The following is a 22,504-nucleotide window of genomic DNA, read 5'->3' on the forward strand; positions in this document are numbered from 1 at the left end:
GTGTCTATATTCATAAGGAATATTAGTCTAGTTTTCTTCCGAAATCTTTGCCTGTTTTATCTGTGGTCATTCTAATTTTTTGGTGGGATTGGTATTGACAGTATTGGTACTGATAAGTATTGATGTTTCTTTTATTTATTTATTTACTGTTTTTTTGAGAGAGGATCTCCTCTGTTGCCCAGGTTGGAGTACAGTGATGCAATCATGGCTCACTGCAGCCTTGAATTCCTGGGCTCAAGCAATCCTCCCACCTCAGCATCCTGAGTTGCTGGGACCACAGGTGTGCACCACTACACCTGGCTAGTTTTTAAAAAATTTTTTATAGAGACTGGGTCTCACTATGTTGCCAAGGCTGGTCTGAAACTCCTGGGCTCAAGTGATCCTCCCACCTCAGCCTCCCAAAGTTCTGGGATTGCAGGTGTGAGCCACTGTGCCCTGCCTTTTTAAATGTCTGATAGAATTTGCTTGTGAAGCTGCCTGGCCTGGGTTTTCAGGGGTAGTCTGTTTGGACTGTGATATCAAAATACCTCAGACTGGGTACTTTATAAAACAGCAGAATTTATTGGTCACAGTTCTGGAGGCTGGACAGTCCAAGATCACGTCACCACCAGATTTAGTATCTAGAAAGGCTTCGTTCTCTGCTTCATAGATATGGTGCCTTCTCACTGCATCCTTGCACAGCAGAAGGGAAGGCAGCTCTTGGGGGCCTCTTTTATAAAAGCATTAATCCTATTCATTTTCACAGGGCCCTCATGACCTAATCACTCTCCAAAGGACCCACCTCCTAATAACATCACCTTGCTGATTGAGTTTCAATATATAAATGGGGGCTGGATACAAACATTCAGACCATAGCAAGGAATTTATCTATTTATTTTTATTTTTCTCAGACAGAATCTTGCTGTGTTACCCAGGATGGAGTACAGTGACACAATCTTAGGCCACTATAATCTCAAACTCCCGGGCTCAAATAGTCCTCCTGCCACAGTCTCCCAAGTAGCTAAGACTACAGGTGCACATGCCACCATGCTTGGTTAATTTTTTTCATTTTTATTTTTTGTAGAGATGGTCTCACTCTGTTGTCCAGGCTGGTCTCAAACTCCTGGCCTCAAGTGATCATCATGCCTTGGCCTCCCAACTTGCTGGGATTACAGGCATGAGCCACCACACTCAGCCACAAGGAAGTTTTAACATTATTAATTTAATCTCTAATTGTTTTAGATCTATTTCCTTTTGAGTTGGTTTGGGTAGTTTGTGTTTCTCTAGGAATTGTATTTAACTTTGTTGGCATATAATGTTGATATTCACTTATAATCCTTTTTTACTTTTATAAGGTCATTATTTTACAAGATAATCCTCCCTTCTATTTCTAATTTTGGTAATTTAGTCCCTCTCTTTTTTTCTTAGTCTTTGTAAAAGATTGTCACTTTGTCAATCTTTTCAAAGAACTAACCATTGGTCTTGTTGATTTCTCTGTTGTTTTTCTATTCTCTCTGTCAGTTATTTCTGCTCTAATCTTGATTATTTCCTTTCTTCTGCTGGTTTTAAGTTTAGTTTGCTCTTCTCTATCTACTTTCTCTTTTTAATTATTTAATTATTTTAATTATTTATTTTAATTAAAAAATTTTTATTAACATATAGTTGACAAAAATTACATATATTTACTGGGTGATGTCTGATACATGTATACATTGTTAAGTGGTTATATCAAGCTAATCAACATATCCATCACGTCATACAGTTATCTTTTGTTGTGAGAAATTTTTCTAGTGTCTTAAGGTAGAAAGATTATTGATTTCAGAGCTTCTTTTTTAATGTAAGCATGTATAGCTGTAACTTTTCCTCTGGGCACTGCTTTAGCTGCATTCTAAAGTATTAGCATGATGTGCTTTTATTTTCATCCTTCTCAAGTTTTTTTCTAATTTCCCTTGTAATTTTTTCTTTCATCCATTGGTTATTTAGGAGTGTATTGTTTAATTTTCACATATTTGTGAATTTCCCAAGTTTCTTCCTATTACTGATTTTTAATTTAAGTCCATTGTGCTCAGACAATATACTTTATGATTTCAATCCTATTTAAAGATACTCAAGTTTATTTTATGGTGTATGCACCATATTGTCAGTTGTGGAGAATGTTTTATGTGTACTTGAGAATATGTATTCTGCTGTTTTTGGTGAAGTGTTCTGTAGATGGTGGTTAAATCTAAGTTTATTTAAATTTTTATTTCTGTGTGGATCTTCTGCCTATTCGTTCTATAAATAATTAAAAGTGGGGTATTGAAGTCTGTAAAAACCATTGTTAAATTGTCCACTTCTCCCTTCAATTTCACCAGTTTGCTTTACATATTTTTGGGTGCCACTGTTAGGTGCTTATGGGTTTATAATTGTTACGTTAACATTTATCATTACAAAGTGTTCGTCTTTAGTAACATTTTCTGTTTTAAAGTCTATTTTTTCTGATGTTAGTGTAGCCTCTCCAGCTCTGTCATGGTTGCTGTTTGCATGGCATATGTTTTTCTGTTCCTTAACTTTCAACTCATTTATATTTTTAAAAGCTACACTGGATTTTCCACAGAATATGAATACTTTTTCTATAGGAAGTCAGTGTACATTGCAGATACTATGCAGGCACACACAGAGACACACACTTGATAAGCAGGTTTCTTGTTTCCCTTTATTCAATCTGATAATCTCTGCCTTTTGATTGACTTGTTCAGTTGATTCACATTTAAATATTATTTTTATTGATTATTGGGTTTATATCTAACATTATGCTTTTTGTTTACTTATTTATTTATTTATTTATTTATTTATTGTTTGAGACAGAGTCTCACTCTGTTGCCCAGGCTAGAGTGCAGTGGCACGATCTCTGCTCACTACAACCTCCACCTCCCGGGTTCAAGTGATTCTCCTGCCTCAGCCTCCTGAGTAGCTGGGATCACAGGTGTGCGCCACCATGCCTGGCTAATTTTTGTATTTTTAGTAGAGACGAGGTTTCACCATGTTGGTCAGGCTGGTTTCGAACTCCTGACCTCATGATCCACCCACCTTGGCCTCCCAAAGAGCTGGGATTACAGGTGTGAGCCACCACGCCTGGCCCACTTTTTGTTTTCTATATGTCCTTATTATTCCTCCATTTTCTTTTATTGCTTTTTGGTGTTAAGTGTCTATTTTATAATGTAACATGTTTTATTACCTAAATGACTTTTTTACTGGGTTGTTTATTTTCTTAGTGGTTGCTCTGGGGCTTACAATGTACATCTTAACATTAAATTTTATTGTAGATTTATATTAGCCTAATACCAGTGAAATACAGAAACATACTCTTGTGGAATTCCACAGACTTCATACAACATAATTTCATTCCATAGACTTCTTCTTTGTGCTGTTGTTTAATATATTGTCCCTGTATATATTACAAACCCAACAATATATTGTTATAATTACTACTTTATATAATCTTAAGTCTTTTAAGGAAGTTTAGAGAATAAAGGAGAGCAAGTATATGATTATAAAGTTTGTTGTATTGATCTCCTTATTTACCATTTCTGATTCTGTTTTCTTCCCCCGTGGATTCTGGTTACTATCTGATGTCATTTCTTTCACTCCAATACAGCTTTGTTCCAACCCTCCTTCTTTGTGCTGCTATTTTCAAATGTATTACATTTCTATATGTTATAATACAAATAATATAATTATATACATATTCTTTTATGTAAGTATTTTAAAAATAAGTTAAGAGCAGAAGAAGTATGTTATACTGTCTTTTACAATTATCTACAGAATCCCCTTGTGTGAAATAGATCTCACTGGGGCCCCTCATGCACGATGGGTCTCACTGGGGCCCCCTCATGCACGATGGGTCTCACCGGGGCTCCCTCATGCACAGTGGGTCTCACCAGGGCCTCTCATGCACGATGAGTCACATGCCCTTGGTGCTCTCAAGGCTTTCTCTTTATTTGGCTTTCAACATTTTAACACGGGGCTGCGAGGTGGGAAACACAGGTGGCCAGAGCCCCAGACCGGGCACTGGGGGAGTAGGGCCCCCATTTTCTTTTCCACATCTGTAGAGAGCAGAGCTTCCATTTTCTTGATGGGCTTGGAGGGAGGGGAGAAAGGGGGCTGAGGCTCAAATGCCACAGGCTCTCACTGTTCTTACTAAAATTTACTGGATTTTCCTGAATAAGTAGTTTTTCATTCTGTGTATGCTCTTAGGATAATTTCAGAGACTTTAAATGATGTTTAAAACCATTTTCTCTGGTTAAATGATTGTCTTCTGGGAGGAGTCCACCACTCCCAAGACGGCAGCTGTGTCCTCTAGGTTTGAAAATTCCACCCCTGATCTCCATCTTGGTCAGGCGTTTGGGGGACCGTGTCTCAAGTGGCCCTCTCAGTCTGTGTACTCTTGAATTAAGATTACACGTAGCAGTGTAGTCCGTGACACCAGGTTTAAGTACAATTTTAATAGTTAGTGTCCACTGGGTGCTGTTCCAAGCGTGCTGTGTGTGATAACACAGTTAGTCTCAACCACAGCCTGGAGAGAGATTCCAGTCACACCCATTTCATAGCTGAGGCCTGGAGGATTTGATAATGTTGCCCAAGGTCTCTGAAAGAGAGTGGGGTGGGAGGGGGAGGCTTTGTCAATCAGTCAGTCAGTTAGCATGTACCCACTAAGCTTATGCCAGGCACCGCTCCAGGCAGTGAGGACAAACCAAGCACCAAGCACATACAGGGCAGTGAGGACAGACCAAGTACTGAGTACTGAGCACTCAGAAGGCCATGATGGTGGACCAAGCACCAAGCACTCAGAGGACAGTGAGGATGGACCAAGTACAAGCACTCAAAAGGCATTGAGGACAGATGGAGCACAGAGTACTGAGCACTCAGAGGGCAGTGAGGATGGACCAAACACCAAGCACTCAGAGGGCTGTGAGGATGGACCAAGTACGAAGCACTCAGAGGGCAGTAAGGATGGACCAAGTACCGAGCACTCAGAGGGCAGTGAGAACAGATGGAGCACTCAGTGGTGAGCACTCCGAGGGCAGTGAGGACAGATGGAACACTGAGTAGTGAGCACTCAGAGGGCAGTGAGGATGGACTGAGCACCAATCACTCAGAGGACAGTGAGGACAGACTGAGCATCAAGCACTCAGAGGGCAGTGAGGATGCACCAAGCACCAAGTACTGACCACTCAGAGGGCAGTGAGGATAGACCAAGCATGAAGCACTCAGAGAGCAGTGAGGATGGACCAAGTACCATGCACTCAGAGGGCAGTGAGAACAGATGGAGCATGAAGCACTCAGAGGGCAGTGAGAACAGACTAAGTACCAAGTACTGAGCACTCAGAGGGCAGTGAGGATGGACCAAGCACCAAGCACTCAGCAGTCAGAGGGAAGTGAGCATAGACCGACCACCAAGCACTCAGCACTCCCCAGTGGGGTCAGATGAGGACCGCATGGATAAACACGCAGGTAGTAGGTGACAGGGAGTGATCAGTGCTGAGAACGGTGAGGCAGGCGTGGAGCCATGAGCAATGGGGATGCTGTGGACATGGTGGGGGAAACCCTCTGAGGAGGCATCCTCTCAGCTGCCCTGAACTGCCAGGAACATCCCTCGAAAATGCTCCCAGCAATTGGAGTACTTCCCGCTTCTTATAGAAGCCCTTCATGAAGGTGTCGGTACCACTTGGAATCGTGTGGTCCCCACCGCCTGTACCCTGAGTGGACTCCTGCCTTCTTTCATTCTCAGTTTCCTAGCCAGCTAAGCTGGAATAATATGAACTGTCATACAGTCATGGGTGGGCTGGGACAAAGAATCAAAGTAGGAACCAGAATTATTTCATTGGTCCTGAATCGTTTTTCTTCCTTTTGGGTATTTACTTGCCTATATAATCAATCTCTCTCTCTCTTTCTCTCTCTCTCTCTCTCTTTCTTTCTCTCTCTCTCTCTCTCCCTCTCTCTCTCTCTGTCTCCCTCTCTCTCTCTATCTCTTTCTCTCTCCCCCTCTATCTCTTCTTCCCCCCCCGTCTCTTCCCCCATCTCTCTCTCTGTCTCTCTCCCTCTCCCCTCTCTCTGTCTTCCTCTCCTTCTGTCCCTCTCTCTCTCCCGCCTCCCTCTCTCTCTGTGTGTGTCTATCTCCCTCTCTCTCCCTGTCTTCCTCTCCCTCTGCCTCTGTCCCTCTCTCTCTCCCTGTCTCTGTCTATCCCACCCTCCCTCTCTCTGTCTTCCTCTCACTCTGCGTCTGTCCCCCGCACCCCCGTCTCTCTCTTTCTCTGTCTCTGCCTCCCTCTCCCCCCTCCTATTATTCTGTCTTCCTCTCTCTCCAGCCCTGACTTTATCTGCTTTTCAGCTCCAGTTCCCAGGTGCGCGTGTTGTGGTCCCCAGATATCAATTCCAAACTCCTGGGAGCAGTGCTCTGGCCGTACCTGCCGGGTTTGTTGTCCAGCCCTGAATCCGCTTAGCCAGGAGAGCATGTCCTGGGGGGTGCGGGGCTCGATCAGCCTCACACACATGGCAGGAGTGTCTCTCAGGACGGCGGCTGCCCACATCTGGCTGACAGGAGCCTGTCTTCAGCAACTGCCAGTTAACGCGTCCTTCTTGCCCCATGCTTGTCCTGCCACACAAATGTGAAAATGCAACGTTACAAAGTCTGTGCCCCAGACACCACTTGAACACAGAGAAACTGTCATGAGCTCATGTGACTCCACTTTTCAGGTTATGGAATTTCTTTAAGGTGCACCCTTGAGGTTAATATACTTATTAATAACTTATCATTACAGAGAAAAAAATTACCAGAAGTACAGGGTGTTTTTAACGGACTTTCTTCTCTTGCACATTGCTGGGCATGGCGTGCGCTAAGGTGACGGGGCGGAGTGATGGGCTGAGAATGTGTGTGTGTCTCCAACAATTCCCAAACGTCTACATTTTCAAGAAAACGGCAATCGGCATCATCTGGAAAATTGTAACTTAGTAATTAATTAGGATAATTTCCCTAGGTTCTCTGTACTGCATGAGCATATTCATTAAAGAGGAAAGCAGAATATTGACAGAAAACAGGGTTGTAAATTTTTAACAAGTTGTTCTATCAGAAAATCAAATGCAGTTTTCTGTCCTCTCTGAGCTTTTACCACATAGCTCATAGAATGGGTGTTTTCTCTGTCATTCCACTCAATTCGCACTCGAGTAAACCTCCAAGCAATAAGAATGTCGTCTTTCCTGTTTAGACTAGACTGACTGCCTTTCCAGGACAGTCCATTAAGTTGATTTCCAGTGGTGAAGGGTCAGACACACCTCCCCTGGGCGGATCAGGGATAGTTCATAGCATTTGCCAAATAGCTGTCTGCAGCTGCAGCCATCACCTCCGTAATCAACACTGCCATTGTCTGAGCCTGCCCTTTGCAGGAATGGCATCAGTGCACCAGTCCTGGTAGAGATGACAGCTACCCCAGGCACTATTGTGACCACTGCTTGGATCATTGTTCTGTTTATGGCTGAGGAAAGCAGGGCTTAGGAAGACTAATCTTAGTTATCTCTTTATCCCAGCAATCGGCACACATCTGTGGATCAATAAACATTGTACTAAAATGATGAACACAACTGATCTCCCTTAACCTGATTTTCCAGGAGTCCTAAGGAGACTTAAGGCTGAGAAAATAAGAAGAGGAAAGAGAGAGGGGCTGCCTTAACCAGCTGTGGTGCTGACTTGGACAATTCCCGGGCAAGAGGAACTGTCTGCTTTCGACGTTGTGTGATAATAACTTTTTAAGCAGTGGACCAGGAACCCAAGACTCAGATGCAGCGAGCTTTGCAAGGCGGACGAGAGCTGAGCTCTTCAGTGGGCGACGGGTACAGGGCTGCTGGGAGCGTAGCCATGTCTGCTCCAAGGTGGCTTGAATGAGGCAGTGCTCAAGTCTTTTTGACTGGCTGAGGTGAGCCTGTGGCTCAGTCACACACTTTGTCCCTCTCCTAATAAGTGCAGTTCCCAGACAGCAGCTCCTTGGTGTCATGTAGCTGAGGAACCTAATTGACAGGTGACTTCCACCTGTCACGAAGGATGCTTTTTCAGATCAATCTCCACAGCTACCATTGTGTCAGGCACAGAGGCGGGCATCAACAAGTGTATGTTGAATAAAGAATGAATTGATGAAATGAAGTGAATGGAAAACATTGACTCAACACTCCTTCATACTTATTATTTAGTCCTACATGAAACACTAGAGGAAGAGAAATCCTAGTCTTTACCCATGAAGAGCTTAGAATTTGGAAGGGGTCATAGACACACGTACACGACCATTAGCGATCCTGACACGGTCCCACCAGTAACCTGACAGATCTGTAATAATAAATACTGTATTGCATAGGCAGCACCTGTCTAGACAGATGCCAAGGGGGTTATATTGGAGTCAGATGAATCAAAAGTTCAAATGCTAACAAAATTCCAGAACTGAGAGAGGTGAAATATCTCTAAAAACATGAAACCGTACCCAGTGGTCTTGGCTTAATGAAGATGTATGTTGATGTTCCTTTTGCATTTCCGAAAGGTTGGCCCCAAGTCTCAAAGCGTGAGAGTTTTCAAAGGATCTGAGATGAGGCTCCTCAGACTTCACCCCTCGGTGGCTGGGAAGCTGTTTGTGGGGCAGTAGGTGATGGCCGGGACTGCAGACAGCTGACAGAGGAGGCATCAGGTCATAAAAGAGGAATGCAAAATCTGGCCTATGGGCTTTCCAGAGCAAACAGGCTGTCGTTTACAGGTGATTCACGTACAGAAATGCACGAATTCTCAGACACTGGCCGAGTCTCCCCGAAAGGTTTTCAAAGTTATTTCTTCAAGGCTGTCCTTGTTGCAATCACTTGTCTGCAGTGCCAGTGCCTCCTGGGAATCCTGCTTGCGTCTTTGGGCAGATTCCAAAGAGAGGCAGCCCTTGCTACAGCTGCACCTGCGTCCTCCATCACCACCTGCCTGTCACCTGGGAGTCAGGCCCGCTGCCCTGGAGGTGGGGCCAAACCAGTACCAAAGCCACCCAGGAGCCAGCCAGGGCCTGGGAGTTCTTCCTCATGACACGCGGGCAGCAGGTGAACATTCTAAGGCTGACACTTCTGGGCAGTCCCTGAGACCTTAGGAAAGAAATAGCCCCCTGGCCCTGCTTTCACTTACAGATGGGAACAGCGATTGCCCTGAGTTCCTGGGCCCTACGGGGGAAATACGCACGGTGCGCTTGGCCTGTGGCACCAGCGCTTTAGGGCACTGGTGTTTGATCGCTGGCCATGAGACAGCAAGGCTTTGAAAGGAAGCTTGATGGAGTGTGCAATCCTTGTGGGAATCTTCTCTTCTTGGCAAAAGAATGAATAAGTGAATTTGGTCATGGAGAAAATTACATGCTAGAGGCGTCTTGGTGACTACCATCTGGGTTTGTAGTAAAGCACTTGATAAGTATTTGCCAAAAGAATGACCAATAAATCAATACAGCTCTTAAATTTTTCAAACCAGTTTGAGACTTTATGCAACTTTTGATGCTCTTTCACAGAGAATGAAACAAAGGCACAAAGAAATTTAGTCATACAGGGGCCTTGGAGAGCTTATTGAGCAAATATTTTGTGTTTTATTTATCAGTTCTGACTAGGATTTTGTAATTTACTCCTATAACTTTCCATATATTTTCCTTTTCTAATGTATTTTCTACATTGAGTCTCATGAATATTGAATTTTCATTTTAAAAAATTTGGATCTGTCTACACATATGAAATTCAACCCATTAGGCATTCTTATAATTTAAACAAATGTTCTTACATAAGAAGAGTAATACATTTAAGATATACCTTTGTCACAATTTCTGAACTCTACCTAATGAAAATTCTCTTTCATGTTTGGAATATTTTCCACTTCAAGTGCATTTTATCCATATAATGAGGTTCATAATTCATTCTTTAATATTTTTATTTTGCACATTCTATGTATATTATGCATGCATATGCACAAATACTTTATTGGTCTCCAGATTTTATCCACTGGCATGTCATTTTAAAAAAAAATTGGAAAGTAAATGAAAATAAATCTATTTACTTAGCTAAATTAACATTAATAAAAGATACAACAAATCTGCAAAGATTTTCTTCATCCATGGAAACGAGGCCGTGAGCATTTTCAAGTGTTGAGGCCTTTCAAACTCTGCTAGTTACTGTGTTAGACAGTTGATTCATGTTCAAGTAACTTACACCCTCAGGACTTGCCCCGATATCTTAAAAGCAGGCATTGCAGTGCGTTGCTTTGTTACTCTACCTTGTAATTGTCTTTGAGCCCGTGAGTAGGACGTGGGGCTTGGAAAAGACCAAATCTGGCTCAGCCACGCATGCTCCATCGGCGGAGTACTTTGCTCTTCCTCTTTTAATCATAAGAAATCGAGTTAAAAGAGAAAGAAAATCTATGTATTTTATTTTGTGAGGGAATGCATTTATGCTGCAGCATATAGAGATGGAGGTAGAGAAAGATATAGCGGATATAGCGTGCTAGCTCCAATCAAAATGGATCCATTTCAGATGGAAGGAAGATGTTCTTTAAGGACAGTCACAGGAGCCTCTGGCCAAGAGTTGATCCAGGAATTTAAAATCCTGAGCGTGTCATTTCCTTCCTTTAATGCTCTGGTGCATTCAAAACCAGCTATTGAGCTCCATGGTACCCGAATCCCTCACTCTCACCACGATGGCTTGTTGCAAATACAATTCATCCTTTCTTAAATCTATTTAGAGATAGCATCTCTCTCTGACACCCGGGCTGGAGTGCAGTGGCGTGAACACAGCTCATTGCAGTCTTGACCTCCCGGGCTCAAACAATCCTCCTGCCTCAGCCTCCTGAGTAGCTGGGGCTACAGGCATGCACCACCATGCCCAGCTAATTTTTGTATTTTTGTAGAGACGGAGTCTCCCTATATTGCCCAGCTGGTGTCAGCTCCTAGGCTCAACGGATCCCCTTGCCTCAGTCTCCCAAAGCACTGGGATTACAGGCATAAGCCACTGCACCTGGCATGATTTTCTATAATGAGATTTTTAATGAGCACTAGCATCCTGTGTTATCCATATGCAATAGTATTTCTATAACTTTTTGAACATTTGTGGTATTACCCTTTTATGCTTCTCTAAAAAAATCTTATATTTTAAAAACTTAGTGGAAGATGCAATCTAGCCTGAAATCCTGATACTGGGTTTTAGATACGGTCCTTCTCCTCAGGCAGACCTCTCACACTCCGGCGAGTCTGTGCCAGGCAGGGCGGGGATGCGTCTTACTTGTGTGCGTGCTCCAGAGTACTCTGCTGAAAATATCAGGTCTCAGGAAGCACAGCTATGCAGAAAATCTGAGATTCTCCCCACAGGGTGTTTTGTGCTTGGACCCTACAGAGTAATTATCTGTGACCATTTTGGAAGCATAATTCTGGCAGCAAACTGCATTTTAGGGTAAAGGATGTGGGGTAATTCATGACATGATTTACTCTAGTCTCCATATAGTCACTCTTTTTTTTTTTTTTTTTTTTTTTTTTTTTTTTTTAGGCACCAAGATTTTTATTTACCCACCTTCCTGCTTTCTTTTAACATTATAGGCCAAATTATTCTGTTTTTGACCCAGGGTTGTGAAAGGAACCATCTGGTTTTAGAGTGGTGGCAGATTTCATGAAATCTGCCTGCATTCATGTTTTTCTGGCCCCTCTCAACCCCTAGCTGTCGCTTCTCTGTTCTTTCTCAGTTGCCCCTTAACAGTCTATTCTAACCCCTGTAAAACAGGGACTAAAAGTACTAACCTCATTGTAATGAGGTTTAACAGAAGGCCCAGCACTAAGCCAGGCTCTCAGGAAAATTCAAACAACAGTTCCTCTTTGCCCTTCAATATAGCCCCTTCTCATCTGTCATGGGCTGAAGAACCACTGGACCTGGCTCTCAGTAGCGGTAGTGATCCAGGTTGAAGGGGCCACCACGGGACATGCCCAGGTACTGGGCTTGCTTCTCAGTTAGCTTGGTCAACTTCACATTCAGCTTGCCCAGGTAGGCTTCAGCCACTGCCTCATCCAGCTTCTTGGGCAGGAAGTGAGCCCCAGTGGGGTACTTGTCTGGATGGGTCCACAGCTCGATCTGTGCCATCACCTGGTTGGTGAAGGAGTTACTCATCACGAAGCTGGGGTGGCCCGTGGCACAACCGAGGTTGACCAGCCGACCCTCAGCCAGCAGGATGACGCGGTGCCCGTTCTTGAACCGATACTGGTCCACCTGCGGCTTGACGTTCACCACCTCCACAGCGTTCTCATTGAGCCACTTGACATCGATCTCCACGTCAAAGTGTCCAGTGTTACACACAATGGCATCATCCTTCATCTGCTCAAAGTGCCGGCCAAAGATGATGTCAACGCAGCCTGTGGTGGTGACAAAGAGGTTGCCCTCCTGACAGGCCTCATCCATGGTGGTCACCTCATAGCCCTCCATGGCAGCCTGCAGTGCGTTGATGGGGTCAATCTCAGTGATGATGATGTGGGCTCTGAAACCCCACAGGGCCTGAGCACAGCCGTTGCCCACATCACCGTAGCCTGCTGCCACCACTACCTTGCCGGCAATCATCACATCTGGGGCCCGCTTGATGCCATCTGTGAGGGAGTCCTGCCAGCCATAGAGGTTGTCAAACTTGCTCTTGGTGACGGAGTCATTGACATTGATGGCAGGCACCTTGAGGATCCCCCTGGCCATGGTCTTGTAGAGGTTGTGGATCCCAGTCGTGGTCTCCTCGGAGATGCCTCGGATGCCTGGCAGGAGCTGCGGGTACTTGGTGTGGATGAGGTTGGTGAGGTCGCCCCCATCACCCAGAATCATGTTGAGGGGCCCGTCCTTGAAGTACAGGGTCTGCTCAATGCACCACAGGTACTCTTCGTCCGTTTCGCCCATCAAGGCATACACCAGAATGCCAGCCTTGGCAGTGGCAGCCGCTGCATGGTCCTGGGTGGAGAAGATGTTGCAGCTGGACCACTGCACCTCAGCACCCAGGGTGACGAGGGTCTCAATGAGGACGGCCGTCTCCACGGTCATGTGCTGGCAGCCGGTGATGCGGGCGCCCTTCAGTGGCTTGGAGGCCGAGTACCGCTCCCGCATACGCGTCAGGCCCGGCGTCTCGTACTCAGCGATGTCCAGGGCCTTGTGTCCCCAGGCAGCCAGGCCGATGTCAGCGACTTTGTAGGGCAATTTGTCAGACATGCTGGCAGCACTCGTGATGGAAACAGGCGAAGGAGGCTGGGCCTCAGTTTGGGGACAGGAACTGGGCGGGCAGCGCCAGGCAGGGCCATATAGTCACTCTTAAGTCTGAGTTACATAAAAAGAAAGTCCAATAAAATAAATTGCAGTTGAAACATAGATGAGCTTGGCCCACAAAAAAGAATGAGCAAAAAATATCATTTGTCTCCGAGGTTGATATGAATGACCCTATTAGACATCTATTCTCTCAAATCTCACTTTGGGACATTTTATCTCTCAAAATAAAGCTCATTTTCCCAAGTCTTTCTAAACCTAACCACGATGCCTTCTGGAACCTTCATAGGCAGTGTCTAGAATGTTGTGATGAGGTGATACTCAGTCTTTACAAGTAAGAAAGACAAACTTAGAGACAGCTCTAGATCAGAAGAGAGAATGGCAGCGGCTTTTCAATTTAGGTCACTCTAAAGATAGAAAAAGTAATACCCAGGGCTTAAGTGTGGAGTATAATGACACATTGTTCCAAGATAAGTCAGCATATTAACTTCCTTTTAAAAATTCACTGGAAGATAAAATAAATGGAATTGGTTTTCACAACAGTTAATCAACTCCACTGCACTGGGCTCTGCACCCTCAACATGAAAATCTCATTGCAGTCGTTGAATATATACTTAATTGCAAGGCACTTTATTTTAGGAAATGGAAGCCACACTTAGCACTTAGTCCACTGGGAAGAAAGAGATAAGTTACGGTATTTGGTAATTGGGTTATTTTTGGAGAAAGATTTTGCGTTATTTTTCAAGCATTTTTCAAACAGATGCTGGTTCTACACAAACCCAAACCATCCAGGAAGTTCAGTAAATCAGACAACTTGTGTTTTGTTGACAGGGACTGACCTCCTCCCTCACCATCTGCAGAAAAATGTGCTACTAAATATTTATTACACCTCATCAGATATTAAATCATCATTACATTAAAAAGACACAAATGTTACAAGGTCCCCGGAGCCCCTTCCAGCTACTCAGTGACTCACAGGCCCAGCACATCATGCAGCTCTCGTGCCAGGAGCTCGCAAGACAGAGCCTGCCTGCCTCCCACCTGGGCCAGGATGCTGTTACTGATAAATGCAGCATTGCTGAGGCGATTTAGCTGTTCGCTTTATTTGAGGGGTTGCCATCATCCTCGCAAGAGCCCCAGGGGGATGCAGCACGGTCCCTCCTGGCAGGGAAGTACCTGCTCGTAAGGCAGGGGGCTTGTAGGGATCCGATGGGGCACCAGAGATGACACTGGTGCTCCTGCCAATCAGTCAGCCATCAGGATCAATCAGTTCTGGGTTTTCTATTTAGTCCCTCCCCTGAGACTTCACCCCATCCTTTCATTTTCATACCTTTAAGGGCAGGTGAAGTTTAACCTTCACTCAAGACAACGGGATATGATTACTAAGTGAGAGAAGCCAATCAGAAAAGGCTGCACACTGTGTGATTCCAGCTACAGGACAGTCTAGAAATGGCAGAACTATGGAGACAGGAAAAAGCTCAGTGGTTGCCAGGATTGGTGAAGAGAGGGCTGAAGCCACGGAGCACGGATGATTTTCAGAGCAGTGAGACTCTGTGTGATACTGTGATGGTGGGTACAGGTCATTATACGCTTATCTAAACCCACAAAATTTATAGCCCCAACAGTGAGTTCTAACCGTTCTAAAGGGTTGACTTTAGTTAATAATAATATACCAATATTGGTTCATGAATTGTAACAAGTGCACCTCAATAAGACAAGATATAAATAATAGGGAGAGCTGGAGGGAGGTATGAGGAAACTTTGTACTTTCTGCTCAATTTTTGTGTAAATCTAAACTTGTCTAAAAAAATAGTCTATTTTGAAATGCTATATTCAAAATTATTGAAATTATTGCATACAGAGTATGATCTCAATTATATGTGTCAATATTGGAAAAATACACCAAAATGTTAATGGCTACCTCTAATGATGGATTATGAATAGTTTTGGTTTTCTTCTTTATACTTTAGTGAATTTTCTTATTTTTATGCAATGAAAATATGATTCTTTATCATTAAAAACGTGTTTCATATCATTTTGTTTAAATAAGATACAATCTCACAAGTAAAACTGTAGTTCAGGGAAAATAGAAAAGAATTTTGAAATTATTTTTGTTTCAGAAAATCTAGGGACCGTGTTTTCTGTTATTATACAGAGCAAGGCACATTCCCCGAGAGACTGACACTAAAATAAGAACGAATGTTGGACAAGTTCATGTGTGTCTCTAGCTAATTCAAGGCACCAGAAGTTATATAAAAGTATTGGTGTACATTAAGACAAGGGTATAAGAAAGCACGTTGCAATTGTTTAAACTCCCCCTGGCAGAATGAGATCCAACGGGAAATGAGAGATGACGATGCACTTGACTCTCTTAAATTCCACTCCATACTGGAGTGTGTATGTCAGGGATGGAGAGTGAAGGCAGCATCCTCCCCACCTGCTCGTCCATCTGTAATTTTGTGGATTCTCTATTCTTCGTAGAGCAGTGTTCCATGCATTTTCTTTTTGTCAAGGAGCCAGAATTTTGTGAAGGTTAAATGGTTGGTGTTTCATTGTTTTGGCTGAGTGGCGAGGGGGTATTAGGCAGAACTGTCTTTTGTTTTTTGCTTTGGGGTTCATTATGTCCTTTGGTTTTATCTCCCTCAGAAGGCGTGACATCGGGGCAGAGAGTGGATGCTGCTTCACGCTTCCAAGGACAGGAATTTTGGTGGCTGTGACCTCCTGGTGACTGTGTGGAGCAGAATGCTCTGGGCTTCAGGAGGTTCAAGTCCAGAATGACTTAGCGGCCACAGACTGTGTTAGGTGGGGTGGGGGACAGTGGGGACAGGAGGGGGTGACCACGCACAATCCACAGGTGGACATTCCAGGGCCATCGGGACTGGGAAGGGCCAGCTGATGGGGGCTATACAGCATCCTGGCCACAGAAGGGAATAGAGGCTTGGCTTCTTGGGGATGGTGGAGGCAAATTTTGGGAGGGTGCAAGAAGGTGCTGTCTGGTGAATAAAGTTGCCTAGTTGTGCAGGTAAGAGTCTCTCTGGGCCAGGCTCAGGGGCTCATACCTGCAATCTCAATACTTTGGGAGGCCAAGGCAGAAGGTTTGCTTGAGCCCAGGAGTTCAAGATCAGCTTGGGTAACGTAGTGAGACTCCATCTCTACAAAAAGGTTTTAAAAATTAACTGGGCATGGTGGTTTACACCTGTGGTCCCAGCTACTCAGGAGGCTGAGACAGGAGAATCACTTGAGCCTGGGAGGTGAAGTCTGCAGTGAGCCATGATGGTGCCATTGCACCCTATCCTGGGAGACAGAGCAAGACCCTGTCTCAGAAAAAAAAAGTTTCTCTGGTGCTCTGGGGTAGAGGCTGTCTAGAGTAATTCTCCTCCTGGTACCAGATCTTTACTTATGAGCCTTCCCTTATCAGTTTCAGTTCCTTTACAAAAGAGGAAACTAATGCATTAATTTAAGCATTTCATGAGGAGGCAAAGAGCATTCTTATGTTGGCTCTCAATTTTTTAATTTTTTTTTCCACTGCAGCCTCCAGCTCCCAGGTTCAAGTGAGCCTCCCACCTCAGCCTCCTGAGTATCTGGGACCACAGGCGCATTCCACCACACCCAGCTAATCTTTTTACTTTTTTCAAAAAACGGGGGTCTCCCTATGTTGCCCAGGCTGGTCTCAAACTCCTGGGCTCAAGAAATCCTCTGACCCCAGCCTCCCAAAGTTCTGGGATTACTGGCATGAGCCACTGTGCCTGGCCTTCAGTTTCTTTTAGCTCAAACTAATCAATATGCTATTGTTGCATATTTTGGGGTGGCAAGTTCTGGACCCCTTAAGTTGAAGCAGATGATGTTGGTCCTAATCCAGCCACTGAACTTGGTATTCTGACATTGGACAAGTAGCCTCAGCCCCTCAGTCTCCATCTCCTCTTCTTTAAAGAGGAAATAATCACGCAAACTGCCAACGTTAGAGAGGTGTGGAGAGGTTCAAGGCAAACCTCAGATGTGAGGAAGCGGCATTTGTAAATTCAATTCAATCAACATCTATCTGGCATCTGGTATGAGTCAAGTCATGTGCTGGGCACAGAGGAGAGCTCAGACATCGCCCTGCTGTGACTTCGGGTCTGATGGTGCTGTCATGATCACTTCTGTACAAATTCAAACTGCTGTCTTCACTTGAAAACCAGAATGTACAAGGAAGACTTTCTTGAGCTCATGAGTTCTAACTGAAATCTTACAGAATGTAGAAGAAAATTCAGGGACATTTGTAAAGTTGCCACCCAGAAAGGATTTAATCTCACATAAAGATTATAATGCACAGAAAGCCAAAAATAAAATATTTACACATCCTGAAAGACAGTGGTCATTTGTGACATCATCACTTTGAAAGATCTTTTATGGGAGGATCCTTTATGAGAAGGATCCTTCAAAGTGACAGATCGTTTCAGCTCGACTTTCTTTCCTCAGAAATGAATTACTAGGATTTCCATTCATGGGAAGATGAAGATATAATTCTCTCTATTCCTCATATTAAGTTCAATTAAAAACCATACAGCATATGGAAAGGAAACAAAAAAGACTGAAAGATGAGAAGAAAGCAGACTGACTGGGGATGCCAGAGTTGAGAAGTGGCATGGAGTGAGCCATGGGTTTTTCCTGGTGTATCCCAGACCTGGAGCTGAAGAAGCCAGGAACTTGCAACACAAGAGGTGTGGACAATAACAGGCCTAAGGGAAGCCTGCTCACACCAGCCGCAGGATGAGAAACCAGGGAGCCTAGAGAGAACGTTCAGGGAGAGAGAGCTGGGGCCACAGCTTCACTTGCACCAACCTTACTTGTACCAGCAAAGGGTGTGGGGGCCTAGACTCTCCCCGTCAAAGATCTGCAAGGAGGTGACAAAACCAACAAGGCTCTGCCTGGGCAGGCAACAATACCAAGAGAGAAGGCACTGATCAGCATCAGGAATGAGACGGGGCATCGGTACAGACACCACAGACATCCAAAGACAATGAGAGAACACCATGAACAACTTTACACACATAAATTTGACAACTTAGATGAAATGGACCAATTCTTCAAAATACACAAATTTCCACAACTCACCCAATATGGAATAAACAATTCAACTATCCCTATATCTATTAAGGGCATTAAATTTGTAATGTAAAAAGTCCTCAAAAGACAGCTCCAGGCTCAGATGGTTTCATTGGAGAATTCTAACAAATATTTATATAAGAATTAACACCAATTCTACACAATCTCTTTCAGAAAACAGAAGAGAGAATGCTTCCTGATTGATTTTATGAAGCTGGTATTATGCTAATACAAAAATCAGACAAAAAGACAGTACACAAAACCATGAACCAATACCCCCCATAAATACAGCTACAGAAATTCTTAACATAATATTAGCAAATAGAAGTCACCAATGTAAGATATAATTATCCACCCATGGCCAAGTAAGGTTCGTTCCAAATTAAACACACAAAAATCCATTGCATTTCTGTATACTAGGAAGGCACACGTGGATGCTGAAATTGAAGACATGATACCATTCATAATTACTAAAAAGAAATGTATGTGAATGTAACACATCTCTACAGGACTGGTGTGCTGAAAACTAGACAACACTGATGAAAGAAACCAAAATCTAAATAAATAGAGGTAGCTTATCAATGGATTGAAAGACACAACACAGTAAAGATACCAGTTCTCCCCAAATTGATATACAAGTTTAACAAAATTCTTATTAAAACCCCAACAATTAGCCGGGCATGGTGGCTCACACCTGTAATCCCAGCACTTTGGGAGGCTGAGGCAGGCAGATCACCTGAGGTCCGGAGTCAAGACCAGCCTGGCCAACATGGCAAAACCCCATCTCTACTAAAAATACAAAAATTAGCTGGGTGTGGTGGCGCACACCTTTAATCACAGCTACTTCGAAGGCTGAGGCACAAGAATTGCTTGAACCTGGGAGGCAGAGGTTGCAATGAGCCAAGATTGTGCCACTGCACTCCAGCCTGGGCGACAGATCGAGACTCCATCTCAAAACCTAACAATTACTTTTTGAAATATAGACAAAATTTTTCTAAAATTTGATGAAAAGGCAAAGGAACTAAATTAGCTAAAACAATTTTGGGAAGAATAAAGTGGGAGGGAACACTTTATCCAATTTCAAGACTTATTTCACAGTGACAGTAAAGACAGTGTGACACTTGTGGAGGGGCAGACCCTGGATCAAGAAGATTAGAGACCCAGAAATAGACCTACACGAATTCGCCTTGCTGATGTTTGATGAAGGCATGTGTGCAACTCGGGAGAGGAGGTCTCTGTCCACAAGCAGTGGGAGGCACTGGACCCCTGAGGCAAAAACAAGCCTCATCCTGAGTCTCACATCTGTTATCAAATTAGCTCAAAGTGGACCCCAGACACACATGTCAGGAAAAGTATAGGAGAAAATCATCAGGGTCTACCAAGGCAAGGAGTTCTTACTCTTAACACTAAATATCCAAAGCAAAATAATTACAAATTGGACTTCTGCGAAAACGTAAAACTTGCCGTGTGAAAGACCTTGCCAAGAAGATGAAAGACAAGCCCCAGGTGGGAGCAATCCACACAAATCCAATACCAGACCGGCACCTTGAACACGCAGAGAACGCTCAAACTCCAGCAAGAAAGGAAAGCCAACATTGCCACTAGAAAATGAGCAACAGAGCTGTAGAGGCATTTCACAAAGAGGACCTACAGGTGGCAGATAAGGACATGAGAACGCTCCACAGCATTAGTCATCAGAAAACTGCAAATTGAAACCACTGCGCCCCATCCCGATGGCTAACATGACAGACAGTGGCAATGCCAGGCCCTGGGCCGGGGAGAGGCCGCTTGCTGCTGCTTTGCTGCTGGGAACATGAGACGGTGCAGACACCCTGAAGGGCACCAGGCAGTGGCTTTAAAAACTAAACCTGCAACTACCCTGCAACCCAGCACTCGCACCCCGGGCACTCATCCCAAGGAAATGAAGACTTATGTCCACACAAAAGCTGTGCACAAGAGATTGTCAGCTTGTCCTTCAGTGGCTGAAGGGTCAAACAAACTGCGTTATGTCCGACCATGAAATTCTACCCCTACGCTAAAAGGGAGGGAATATGATACCATGACCTGGATGAATCTCCAGAGAATTGTGCCAAGTAGGAAAAAAAGTTAATCACAAAAGGCTATAGACTGCGTGATTCCACTTACATAACATTCTTGCAACAAAATTAGAGGAGATGGAGAGCAGAGGAGTGGCCATCAGGGTAGCAGGGAGACAGAGGCCTCAGGTGCAGCCGTGAAAGGCATCGCTGGGTTGCATCTTGGCCGGATGGGTGTTGACACGGGGCTGTGCCCATGTGACATGGTTTTGCAGGACATCAGCACTGGGGGAGGAGATGACGGTTTCGAGGGAGCTCTGTATAATTTCTTACACCTGCTTGTGAATTAAAGGGTTTAATTTAAAAGATGAATTACTAAATCCGTAGTTATGTAACCTCTCATCTAATTTTTAAAGATCTTGGATCTAATACAAATATTACATATACTTCATCTAAAAGCACTTAAATCTGGTTCTTTAATCTGAAGCTCCCAAAGTAATTTCAGGAGTCACCACTGGGACATCCGCTGTCGGGGACCAATTTAAAACAAAACAAACAAACAAACAAACGAACTTTGAGCTTCCTAGTGCCTTAGCATCCATGGAAATAAATCGTATTCCCATTTCTACAGAAACGACTACAATGTATTTTTCCAGGGCGTCATTGTTGCAGTCGAATAAACATGAGGTGAATGGCAATGGACTGCAGCATCATTAAAACATGCTGGGTGTCCTGGCCTAGAACTGGTAGGAAGCGAATCCATCTCAGGAGGACACAGCTGTCGCCCGGTCTGGGAGGGGCTGTCACATACGGGAGGGATGAGGCTTGGAGTAGCTGCAGAGGCAAAGCGTGGGTGTGAGCTGAGGGGCAGGCTGCTTTTCCTCAAAATGAGAAAACAGCGGCAGAGGTCAGCTTGTGTCGAGGGGCAGTGGCAGAATCTGGGGGGCCGGGATGTTGAGGTAGGGTCTGGGATGGGGGGTCTGGGCACTGAGGCAGGGTGGAGTGTGGGGGGGCCCGGGCATTGAGGCGGGGTTGGGTGTGAGGGGCCTGGGCACTGAGCTGGGGTCAGCCGTGGGAGCTGATGGTTCCCTTTGCAGCCTCACTTCCCCTCACTTCCTGACCTTGGCCCTCGTTTGTGAGAAACTTTGACTGGAAGTATTGTGGAATGTTTGAGGTAGCCACGCAGCATCCCGAGGGTCGGCCATATCTGCCCTCTGTGTACTCACAGACCCACGCTCGTTCAGGTGGAGGAGGTGGCTTCCCCAGGCTGAACCCCACTTCTGCACCCACAGGCATTGTGCGAGAAACTCAAAAGAGCCCTTTCACTGCCCAGATTCTCTTTCCCTGTGAGCCAGTATGGAATAAACAGATCGCGGTATGCTGAGCGCCAGCGTGGCATTATTTGTGGATGGGTCATTTTAGTCACGGCTGTGTCCTGATGTAAAGCAATTTTCGTGGTGTGCTTTGTGGTCAAAAGAATTTGAAGCCACTGCTTTAGGGCCTGTATTTTCTAAGAGGATATTTATTTAAAATGGGGCCTGCGTGTGCCTCTCCAACCTCAGGGAGGGGCCTGGGTGTGCCCATGTGTGGCTACTGGCCCACCAGAGCCTGGCAGGTCCCAGGAACCCTCCTTGGTCTTGGCGCTCCCCTGTCCCCTATCGGAGGTCAGAGTCAGAGTTTCTTAACCAGGGCATTTTCGAAACCCTCCTGGTTGGGCGTGATCTCCAGAGATCCCAGTCCCAGTGGTCTGCGTGGCTCAGCCCTCCCTCCCGTCCAGGGTCTCTGAGGGAGCTGCTGGTGAGTCCTGCAGATGCTTCGAGCTCGAATCCATCGGTCTGTGTGGGATGTAGTGCAACCCTGGAGAGGCGTGCGGAGAGGGAGAGAGAGAATGAGATCAAGACAGATCCTGTGGGCGCGTGTGGTGTGTGTGGAGGGCTTGTCTAAGTTCTCAGCACAGCGTGGCTTCTTCCCTGCTGGTCTCTACATGGCGGCAGCTGAATCCATATGGTTTCTCACACAGCCTGCACTGATGGGCCCCGATCAAAGCTCCTCCTGCTCTGTCTCTCTCGCTTCTCTGCTGCCCAGCACCCCCTTCCCTCCAGGCCTCCAGC

The 22,504-nt window shown here is 44.9% G+C and overlaps 2 protein-coding genes across 3 annotated transcripts in view; one reads left to right on the forward strand and one right to left on the reverse strand.

The window, feature by feature from the left end:
- ERICH1 (glutamate rich 1) overlaps window positions 1–8,148 on the forward strand; it is a 108,572-nt gene extending 100,424 nt beyond the window's left edge. The window contains exon 6 of one of the 2 annotated variants that reach the window (XM_030812423.1): window positions 6,327–8,148. In XM_030812423.1, the coding sequence (XP_030668283.1) occupies window positions 6,327–6,451 (125 nt within the window). In that variant the 3' untranslated portion in view covers window positions 6,452–8,148. The remainder of the gene's footprint in view (window positions 1–6,326) is intronic. The other variant, XM_030812422.1, reaches the window with a different exon arrangement.
- Window positions 8,149–11,922: 3,774 nt separating this feature from the next.
- LOC100605347 (adenosylhomocysteinase) lies at window positions 11,923–13,221 on the reverse strand. The gene has a single exon (XM_012499038.2). The coding sequence runs from the start codon at window positions 13,219–13,221 to the stop codon at window positions 11,923–11,925; it is 1,299 nt and encodes a 432-aa protein (XP_012354492.2).
- Window positions 13,222–22,504: the final 9,283 nt, after the last annotated feature.

The sequence above is a fragment of the Nomascus leucogenys genome, chromosome 4 (assembly GCF_006542625.1).
Source record: "Nomascus leucogenys isolate Asia chromosome 4, Asia_NLE_v1, whole genome shotgun sequence".
Lineage (NCBI taxonomy): Eukaryota > Metazoa > Chordata > Mammalia > Primates > Hylobatidae > Nomascus > Nomascus leucogenys.